Source organism: Euphorbia lathyris, chromosome 4 (assembly GCF_963576675.1).
Source record: "Euphorbia lathyris chromosome 4, ddEupLath1.1, whole genome shotgun sequence".
Classification (NCBI taxonomy): Eukaryota; Viridiplantae; Streptophyta; class Magnoliopsida; order Malpighiales; family Euphorbiaceae; genus Euphorbia; species Euphorbia lathyris.
In genome coordinates this window covers 31,419,464-31,430,936 of record NC_088913.1, presented here as the reverse complement: position 1 = coordinate 31,430,936, position 11,473 = coordinate 31,419,464, and the positions used below count along the sequence as shown (strand labels likewise).

Sequence of the window (11,473 nt, the reverse complement as noted above, 5' to 3'; positions counted from 1 at the left end):
AAATTAATAGCGAAGTTTTGTTTTTTCTCTTAACATGTTTCCTCACTTTAAGTGGTGATTCCGCTGGGGATTATAATATATTTAAGAAAAAAACTGTCGTGGATTGGACAATACACTTACAAGTTACAATTAATGTTCTTCAGGACTTGGTATATACCCACAAACCATTGCTCGTCTTTTTTCATGGAGCCAATAGTAAAAAAAAAGAAAATAATTTGCAGAGTAAGTAAAAAATTTGGTTTTGGGTAATTGTTTCGTAGTGGATAGTATAGGTTATGGATGAGATTTACCCTTATTATAGGTGTCCTCAGTATCAGTAATTGGTATATCCTCGTTTCAAAATTTTGTAGATGTTCAAATTTCATTGAATCATATCTTGTCGTGGTGATTTGCCAGTTTTTATGGCTATCCTGAGAGAGATAAGAGGCGTGAGTCATGAGATTTGTTAAGATCACTATTTAACCAATCCGAGCAGGCTTGATGTTGTGATAGAGACTTTAATGGTCTTATGTGCAGTTACAGATAAATGAGGAGGCAGTCGACATCCTAATTAGCTTTTCGAAGGATTTCGGGCAGCAATAACAGACTGTGGATTAAATAGCATGGAGATGCGAGGACATCCGCTTACTTGGGAAGTTGGGAAAGACTCACACCGATGAATTGAAGAGAGGTTAGACCATGTGTTCGCTAATGCGAGATGGAAAGAGGTAATAACGATTCGGAAAGTACTATCATTTGTCAGGTAGAAGTAATGTAGTAGTTCAATCGGATTGTCTTTCGGTTGTTTAAGCCATTAATAAATCGGCTCATTATTTATCATATTTGGCCGATGTGGTTCAGACGTGTGTTGTGTCAATTTCATTAAAGAGTTAGATAACGTGTCAATCTCTTATATCAAGCATTCAACAAATTTTGCATCTCATTGCTTAGCTAAGACGGTAGTTTCTGTGTCTGTTATCCACATCTTTTCCTTATCGATGTATTGGTTTCAAACTTAATTTAGTGAAGTTTTTTTTCAAAAGAATCTATATCATTGTAAAATTATTTTATAGTGCTTAAAAATTGTTTTGATATTCAAAAAGAAAAAAAATTCTATGGAATAGATTCGGGTGAAATGAATCCAACTAGTAAAAAATGAGATACATGTTAGAAAATAATTAGTGTAAAGAACAAAGTTGTCTTATTTTTATTTTTCATTGGTAAGGCTTTTTAGAAGTCCTATTCTTGGTGAGTGTAGTTTGCCGAGTTGAGTAGGTTGGGTTTGAACTTAACCTAACCGAATCTTACACTTAATTACTATATTTAAGCTTAGCCCAACATGTTCATGTATGGAGCTAGGGTTGGATTGGGTTAAATTTAAAAATTAATTTCCTACGTCGGCTCAGTCCACCCACCTCATATTTATTTACAATTACATCATGAATTTATGTCATTTATGTTTGATAATAGACGACTGATGAAAAAAAGTTATTACTTTCTATATTTAATTCAACATTTTAAATTTAATTGAGCTAGTTTCTGATTTTTTTTTTCTTTTTACAAAGAGTATACATAGAGAGCAAATTAAAACAATTTGATACTTTTAATATATTTATACAATAATATTAGTATTGGGTTGTATTAAAAAAAATAGAGGCCTAAACCATATGCAGCCTCCTGAACTTGTCAATTTTGGTCATTTTGTCATTTGAACTTACGGGACGACCTATTTGCCCCCTCAACTATTTAAAAGTGGTATTAGCAACCCCCTATTTTCATTGTAACGGAAACAAAATGAAATTCTAACATTAGTACAAGTGTTCATGGAAGTATTGGAACCAGCCTGCATATATGTAACCTCATTTGCAGCTTGTTTTAGTAGTGCATAACCATATATGCAATTTTTACAAAAAGAACTTGTGTACTGTCTATACTAACCTCATTTGCAGCTTGTTTTAGTAGTGCTCAACCATTTTTATTATGACTTTGGTGCTTGCAATAAGAAATGTCATAATTTTTTCCGTTCTAATGAAAACAGGGGGTTGCTAATACCACTTTTGAATAGTTGAAGGGGCAAATGGGTTGTCCCGTAAGTTCAGGGGACAAAATGACTAAAAGTGACAAGTTCAGGGGGATGCGTATGATTTAGGCCAAAAATAGATATCTCATAAAAAAAAAAGTATGATTTATCATTATTAGGTTGATGGTTGGGTTTGGATTTTTGAGATAAAATAAATTCAATCCATTTTATGTACGGATTCGGACCGAACTAAGAATGTCATTATATGTTCAAATCCAATGTAAAAGTGCACAAGATGGGTCAACAGATCTATAAACTAGTAATTAGGCTTTCTACATAAATATCATAAATAATTATGACTAGATCAAACTTCATTTTTAATATGCTACTATTTTTTTTTATTAAACTTGTAATGCATTAATTAAAATGAATAATTGAGTCATTATATACTATTGGCCAGATCGAAGACGGACAATTTTCGATGAGAATAATAGGGGTATCGAAATTACTAGCCCAATGAGCAAGCGAGTGCGCAGCACTATTCCCCTCACAATGCACAAAAGAAAAGGAACAGTAATTAAAAATGATACTCCAAGCTGAAACATCGTCGTACATAAATAACAATGCGGATTCTGTGGATCTTTGGGATTGAAGTGCCTCAATCACCCCTTTTGCGTCTGATTCCACGACGATCCTATTGAAGCTGCAGTCTCTAGCAAATATCAAAGCTTCCGTTACTGCTAGCAATTCTGCCTCTTCCACAGTGCTGCACGCCGCTAAAGGAATCCCCGCAGTTGCCATGACCAAGCCCTCGGAATCCCTAGCAATTAGACCTGCCCTACACGTACGGCCATTATCCCCAAATTTAGCATCGCAATTTATTTTCACGACACCGTTCTGGGGTGGATACCACACTTTCGTAGGTCGAAGATCTGAACTGCTAGGACTACCACCCTGAGAGCTTTGATGGATACTGTCCAAACTGCGGATATAATCAGCAGCTTTCTCAAGCAAGGTTGTCGAGCAGGTCCATTTTTTCTCATGCACGAATTGGTTCCTACGGAACCAAATCCACCAGATTATGATCAGCGCTTTTCGGAAGTCTTCCGGATTTAGTAATTGCAGGCAAGACTGTAACCAGTCGCTTCCATCCATCGTTGTAATTTTATCGAGCCGGATAGGCAGATCCGCCGCTTTCCATACCTCTTTCGCTTCCCTGCACTTCACAAGGACGTGGAAGAAGTTTTCAGATTGAAAGTTACATACCTGACATGCTCCCTCAGTTGTGATTCCTTGTCGGAGCAGATTTGCAAAGGTCCAGCAATATTTTTTTGGAACTCTCGTCTTCCATATCTTAATTCATAAATTCTAAACCTAGACATCTTAGACTCTAATTTATAAACTTTAATTTTTAAAATATATTAAATATAATAATTTATTAATTTGATATAATTTAAAATTGATATAATTATGAATAGTTTTTTAAAAATAAATTTATATGTAAATTTTCCTAAACTTATTTTATAACCAACCGACTATACTATCTAGAAAATTCAATTTTTTTTATTTTTAAAGCTGGTTATGTCCCTATATATATATATTTTTTAATATTATGTCCCTATATCCTATTATCCCATTTTTGTCACATTTTGTATAAAGTTGTTTGTCATATTTTGTATAAAGTGTGATTATGTGATATATCATGTGAAATTGTGAAATTGTGGATCCAATCCAATGTATACATTCAGCATATGTGATGGATCCAACTTCCATATTTCACGTCAAATACAAGACACAAATTAAGTTTAATTTGCAGGATTATTTATTTAAATTATGTAATTCTAAAATTGCCCCTTTTTCCAAAGTTGTAAATTATTATTAATTATTATTTTATTTTTCAAATTTATTTATTATTTTAGGGATGACTTAAGATTGTGCGAGTCATCTGATATTAGGTTAAATTGTTCATTAATCATAATAATATAAAGGGGCGAAGATAGTCAAGTTCTAGGTGTGACCAACCCGCTTGATACATCGGGCTACCTTTGCTAATTGGGAGGAGCAAGAAGTAAATTTTTGGTTTTTTTGAAGGAGAGGTTGGCAAAACGGTTCAGTAGCTGGACCTTTCATTTTTTTTTATCTAATGGAGGGAAGGAGATACTACTTTGCTCAGTTGCTCAAGCTTTTTCCTACTTTCCGTATGAATACCTTCTTACTACCCAGATCAATAATTAATGAACTACAACGCATGATGAATTTTTTTTGGTGGGATACAAAGGGAAATGGGAAGAAGAACATCCATTGGTGTAGCTGGGAGAAGTTGAGTTTGGGGGTTTGGGATCTCCGAGATTTTAATCTTGCTCTTTTGGGTAAATAGGGATGGAAGTTTATTGAAAGCCCTAACACATTGGTAAGTCGTTTATTCAAAGAAAAATATTTTTCCAATGTATCTTTTCTATCCTCCAGATTGGGCAATAATCCTAGCTATATCTGGAGCTGCTTGTGGAGCTCAATTGATTTGCTTCGTAATGGTGTCCATTGGCATGCTGGAAACAGTAGTACGGTGAGGGTCTGATCGGACCCGTGGATCCTGTCGGATGAGTCGCGGGTGGCGGAGACGGTGGCATCGACACCGAATCAACATGCCGTGTTTGAGGATTTACTTATTCTTGGAACGCAGTTGTGGAATTGATAGCTAGTCCGTGATTGGTTTTGTGCGCGAGAGGCGGAATCAATCCTTAACATGGTTATTTCTGTGTCAAATCTGATTGATAAAATAAGGGTTAATTACAAATAACTACCATGTGGTTTGACCGATTTGCAGACCAATGCCTTTGTTTTTTTTTTTTTTTTTTGCAAACACAACTTTGTGGTTGCAAAATTTTATATGTTTTTTTACTTTGTCAAATTTGAGCGATAACGACCTCAAAATGAAAATTTTGAAGAATTAAAGTTGTTTAGGATCATACTTACTATGGAATCATATTTTTAATTTTTCAAAATCATCATTTTTGAAGTTTTCTCTCTCTAAACAATATATTTCTATCTCATAAAAAACAACACCTACATGACCTCAAACCTAAAAAGTTGAAGAATTAAAGTTGCTTAAAATATCATTTAACTCTGAAAGTTTTTCATTTTGAGGTCGTTATCGACCAAATTCTGACAAAGTGAACTCAAATGAAAAATTTACAAACCACAGAATTGCGTTTGCAAAATTTTATAAATCACATGGTTGCGTTTGAAAAAAAAATACCATAGGTACCAGTCTGCAAATCGGCCAAACCATATGGTAGTTATTTGTAATTAACCCATAAAATAATTTGGCATTTCCTCAAGGATGGGGTGTATTAAGTAAAGACAAGCTACCGTCTGTTGGAAAGGAACTGAGCGGGTATCGATAGAAGGGGGGATGGGTCCGTTTGTGGGATCTTGATGTGGCGCATAAGATAAAAATCTTCATGTGGAAATTGGGCGCGTGTTTGCTTCCATTTCGGACAAGGTTGATGTCTCGTCGTGTTTGCACGGAGAACAACTGTTTAATATGTTTAACGGATGTTGAAATGCTTGACACTTGTTTTCGGGCTGTTCATATGCTACGTTGTGTTGTCTTTAAGGCGGGATTGATGGCACCGGGTGCTGAGTAGGAATGGATCGAAGAGTGCGTTCTAAATGTATGTGCCATTGTCAATCGGGAGAAGGCTAGCAAGTATGTGGTTGTCCTTTGGAAGATTTGGGGTTAAAGAAACCAATTGTTATGGAATGGAAGCTTTCGACTACCAAGGGAAGCCGTGGCGGACTCATCACGGTTCATGACGAAGTGCGCGGGAGGCTAGCCGTAACCCAGTTGATGGGTTGCTGGAGCAGCGGGCTGCTGCATGTAGTGGGGTCCAACAATGGTCGGTGTTGCTTGCAGGTCATTTTGAATGCAACATTGACGCTGCGGTTTTTGTGATAGAAGAATTGATTGTGGCAAGTGCGGTGTTAATGAACTCGACGGTAGATTTTGGAGGTGCAGAAGTGGGGTGACAGCAGGACTAATTCCATTGAGACTGGCCGAGGCGGTAGCACTAAGGCGAAGTTTGGAGTGGATGATCTTGTGCCATTTTACCAAAGTCAGTTTTGAGGTTGATGTCAAAAGTGTTGTGGATGCAGTTCAATATAATAAACGGGATTTGTCCGAATTCGAGTGTGTCATTGGGGACATTCAGTTTCTACTCAACAATAATCATGGTTTTTTTTATGATTTATGTTTCACGATTAGCGAACGAGGCGACCCATATTTTAACACATCATTCACGTTCCATTACTAATCCTTTTATATCATTTAGTATTCCTGAGTTTTTACGCTCGGTGTTATGTACAGACTAGATAATAATGATAATTAATACAACAAATATCGTTTTGATTAAAAAAAAACTATATCATTAATTACCCTCCAACCTCTTAAAAAAAGAAAAATAAATATTTTTTTGGTAGAAAAAAAAATATCATTAAATAATTTTAACATTTATCGCTTCAAAAAAAAAATAACATTTATAATAATTCAATTTTCACCCAATCATTCTCAAATTAGCCCCGGCCATTAAAATACCCGGCCCACAAGAAAACCGACTTTTGCTTGTTCAAGTCGGTTCGCTCCGCCCATCAACTGACTTCTAAATACAAAGCTAACTAAAATCCGATAATCTTCTAATAGTCTCTTCCCCAAGAGGAAAAGCCAAGGACATCAAATTCAGGTCAGTTGCTCAATTTCTTATATGTTCTGTTAATCCACTAGTGTGTCACTGCCATTTTCAATTTTTCATACTCTTTTCTTGTAGAAATTCTCATTTGTCTTTCATTTTTTCATTTTTTTTTTAATATTTTGCTTTTTAGGGTTTTAGATTATCTGCAGCAGGGAAAAAAAAGCAACGAATTGAATCGATTTCAAATCAGCTATGGATCCAGAAATAGCCAAAACACAAGAAGAGCGCAGAAAAATGGAGCAGCAGCTTGCCTCCCTAACCTCCCTTACCTTCGATAAAGATCTTTATGGAGGGTCTGACAAGGAATCCTACGTCACCTCGATTCCGGTGAATGATGAGGACGAAATGGATGTTGGTGATAATGAAGTTGCACGAAAGCTTGCTTCTTATACTGCACCGAAATCTCTTCTTAAAGAGATGCCTCGTGGTGCGGATGAGATGGAGGATAGTGGCTTCAAGAAGCCGTCGAAGATTATTGACCGTGAGGATGATTATAGGAGGAGGAGGTTGAATAGGGTGATTTCTCCTGATAGGCATGATGCTTTTGCTGCTGGAGAAAAGACGCCTGATGCTTCAGTGAGGACTTATGCAGATGTGATGAGGGAGGAGGCTTTGAAGAGGGAAAAGGAGGAGACATTGAGGTTGATTGCCAAAAAGAAAAAGGAGGAAGAAGAGGCTGTAAAAGAGGGAAAGGAGAGTGCTGCTGTTGCAGCTAAGGATTCTGCACCAAAGAGGAGGAATAGGTGGGATCAATCACAGGACAAGGATGATGGAAGTGCTGCTAAAAAGCCAAAGAGTGGTTCAGATTGGGATTTGCCAGATTCCACTCCTGGCATTGGAAGATGGGATGCAACCCCTACTCCTGGTAGAGTGGGCGATGCAACCCCCGCTGCAGGGAGAAGGAATAGATGGGATGAAACGCCTACACCTGGAAGGGTAGCAGATTCAGATGCTACTCCTGCTGGTGGGGCTACTCCAGGGGCTACTCCCGCAGGTGTTACTTGGGATGCCACTCCTAAGGGGCTGGTCACTCCGACTCCAAAAAGACAGAGATCACGTTGGGATGAGACACCGGCTACAATGGGAAGTGCCACACCAATGGCAGGGGCTACTCCAGCAGCTGCTTACACTCCTGGAATTACTCCCGTCGGTGGAGTTGATTTGGCTACTCCAACTCCAAATGCCATTAATATGCGGGGTGCAATGACCCCTGAACAATATAATTTGTTGAGATGGGAGAAGGATATTGAGGAGAGAAACAGGCCCTTGACTGATGAGGAGCTGGATGCTATGTTTCCTCAGGATGGTTACAAAGTTTTGGAGCCACCAGCATCATATGTACCTATTCGAACACCTGCAAGGAAGTTACTGGCAACACCAACACCATTGGGCACTCCATTGTATTCCATTCCTGAAGATAATAGGGGACAGCAGTTTGATGTGCCAAAAGAAGTTCCTGGAGGATTGCCGTTTATGAAGCCAGAGGACTATCAGTACTTTGGAGCATTATTGAATGAAGATGATGAAGAGGAGTTGTCACCTGATGAGCAGAAAGAAAGGAAAATTATGAAGCTCTTGCTGAAGGTCAAGAATGGGACACCTCCTCAGAGAAAGACTGCTTTGAGGCAGTTGACTGATAAGGCGAGAGAATTTGGTGCTGGACCATTGTTTAACCGAATTTTGCCACTTCTTATGCAGCCAACTTTGGAGGATCAGGAGAGGCATCTTTTGGTTAAGGTAATTGATAGGGTTTTGTATAAGTTAGATGAGTTGGTCAGGCCATATGTGCACAAGATTCTTGTTGTGATTGAACCATTGCTGATTGATGAGGACTATTATGCCCGTGTTGAAGGGAGAGAGATCATCTCTAATTTGAGTAAAGCAGCTGGTTTGGCTACTATGATTGCAGCAATGCGTCCTGATATTGATAACATTGATGAGTATGTTAGGAACACGACTGCTAGAGCTTTTAGTGTTGTTGCTTCAGCTTTGGGGATTCCAGCACTTTTACCTTTTCTGAAAGCTGTGTGCCAGAGTAAAAAATCGTGGCAAGCTCGCCATACTGGAATCAAGATTGTTCAACAGATTGCCATTTTGATTGGTTGTGCTGTTCTGCCTCATTTGAGGTCTCTTGTGGAAATCATTGAACATGGTCTCAATGATGAAAACCAAAAAGTGAGGACTATCACTGCCTTGTCCTTGGCAGCTCTTGCCGAGGCTGCTGCTCCTTATGGTATTGAGAGCTTTGACTCTGTCTTGAAGCCATTGTGGAAGGGTATTAGGTCACATCGTGGCAAGGTCTTGGCTGCATTCTTAAAGGCAATTGGCTTTATTATTCCTCTCATGGATGCTATATATGCCAGTTACTACACCAAGGAAGTGATGTTTATCTTAATCCGTGAGTTTCAATCTCCTGATGAAGAAATGAAGAAAATTGTACTCAAAGTGGTCAAGCAGTGTGTGAGTACTGAAGGTGTGGAATCTGACTATATTCGTTCTGATATCCTTCCTGAGTTCTTTAGGAATTTCTGGGTTAGAAGGATGGCACTGGATAGGAGAAACTATAGACAACTTGTAGATACAACTGTGGAAATTGCCAACAAAGTTGGTGTCAAAGATATTGTGGGACGAATTGTAGAGGATCTTAAAGACGAAAGTGAACCATACAGGCGGATGGTGATGGAAACAATTGAAAAAGTTGTTGCAAACTTAGGTGCATCTGATATTGATGCTAGGTTGGAAGAGCTTTTGATTGATGGCATTCTTTATGCTTTCCAAGAGCAGACTAGCGATGATGCCAATGTGATGCTGAATGGTTTTGGTGCAGTTGTGAATGCTCTTGGACAGAGGGTGAAACCTTATCTTCCACAGATTTGTGGTACCATAAAGTGGCGTTTAAACAACAAAAGTGCCAAAGTGAGACAACAAGCAGCAGATCTAATTTCCAGGATTGCTGTTGTCATGAAGCAGTGTCAAGAGGAACAGCTGATGGGTCATCTTGGTGTTGTGTTGTATGAGTACTTGGGAGAAGAGTACCCAGAAGTTCTTGGATCGATTCTAGGAGCTCTCAAGGCTATTGTCAATGTTATTGGTATGACAAAAATGACTCCTCCTATCAAAGATTTGCTTCCGAGGTTGACACCCATTTTGAAAAATAGGCATGAAAAGGTCCAGGAAAATTGTATTGATCTTGTTGGTCGTATTGCTGATCGTGGGGCTGAGTTTGTTCCAGCTAGGGAGTGGATGAGAATCTGTTTTGAACTGTTGGAGATGCTTAAGGCACACAAGAAGGGTATCCGGAGAGCTACTGTGAACACTTTCGGTTATATTGCCAAAGCCATTGGACCTCAAGATGTCTTGGCAACCTTGCTAAACAATTTGAAGGTTCAGGAGCGCCAGAATCGTGTTTGCACTACTGTTGCAATTGCTATTGTTGCAGAAACCTGTTCTCCTTTCACTGTCCTGCCAGCCTTGATGAACGAGTATCGTGTTCCAGAGCTCAATGTGCAGAACGGTGTCTTGAAATCTCTATCTTTCCTGTTTGAGTACATTGGTGAAATGGGTAAAGACTATATCTACGCAGTGACACCATTACTTGAAGATGCTCTCATGGACAGAGACTTAGTTCACAGGCAGACTGCGGCTTCTGCTGTCAAGCACATGGCTTTAGGGGTTGCTGGATTAGGTTGCGAGGATGCTCTAGTCCACTTACTTAACTATGTGTGGCCAAATATCTTTGAGACTTCACCTCATGTTATAAATGCTGTAATGGAAGCAATTGAAGGAATGAGGGTGGCCTTAGGTGCTGCTGTCGTGTTAAACTATTGTCTCCAGGGGCTATTTCATCCTGCTCGGAAGGTCAGAGAAGTGTACTGGAAGATATACAACTCACTGTATATTGGAGCACAAGATGCTCTTGTGGCAGCGTATCCTGCTCTGGAGGATGAACACAGTAACGTATACAGTAGACCTGAGTTGGCGATGTTCGTTTGAAGTTGCAGTTTTGTTATAGTTAACAATGAAGAACCAGGGAAGTTTTCTTAGAACAGATGTTAGGCAATCTTTTTTCTTCCTCAGTTATAATCTGTTTACACCTACACACTCGTTTGATTGGGTTAATCTTTATATCTTTTGAAGTACTTGAATTTCTTCTACATAGTTAAACAGTGTAGTAGTACTTCTTATGAAATTGAGCTTGTTTTCAATCGATTTGGCATTCATATGTGTATTTATAGATGCTTGGGTTTTTTTAATTCCTTCTTTTTTCTCGTGATTTTGCTAGTTGGCGTTTAAGCTCCTACAACTATTCCTGCAATATTACAGCAAAATTCACTGTGATATTACAGCAAAATTCACTGTGCTATTGTGGACGGTAATCACTGAAATGGTTAGTTGAACAATACTGATGGAATAATTCATGCTCTGGGTGATTAGCTTTGTTCTCTGATTTGCATTTGTCAATGACGGTGAATGTTGATTTGAACTTCACATTATGATTAGAGGTGGTAATTTATGGTATTGTGTCAAGACTCTTATATGATATAAATGTAAAAAGATGATAATCGTGTCAATCATGTCGTGTCAGTTGGGCTCTCTCTCTAATTCTGTGTTGTCGCGTCAGAAATTGCTACTTCTAATTATCACAAGGGTTGAAGTACTTTCATGTTGTCTTGTTTTGTGGTTAGCAGTCTTTTTGTCTGACTCGTGGCATTTCAGTGCAGAGGTG

The 11,473-nt window shown here is 38.5% G+C and overlaps 1 protein-coding gene across 2 annotated transcripts; it reads left to right on the top strand.

Moving 5' to 3' along the window:
- Positions 1-6,609: 6,609 nt before the first annotated feature.
- LOC136226926 (uncharacterized) lies at positions 6,610-10,983 on the top strand. 2 transcript variants are annotated; one of them, XM_066015613.1, is made up of 2 exons: positions 6,610-6,738; positions 6,878-10,983. In XM_066015613.1, exon 2 carries the CDS (start codon positions 6,940-6,942, stop codon positions 10,738-10,740), a length of 3,801 nt encoding a protein of 1,266 aa, XP_065871685.1. In that variant the 5' UTR covers positions 6,610-6,738; positions 6,878-6,939; the 3' UTR covers positions 10,741-10,983. The 2 variants fall into 2 exon arrangements, with proteins under 2 accessions (XP_065871685.1, XP_065871686.1); XM_066015614.1 differs by having other exon boundaries at positions 6,632-6,738; positions 6,886-10,983.
- Positions 10,984-11,473: the final 490 nt, after the last annotated feature.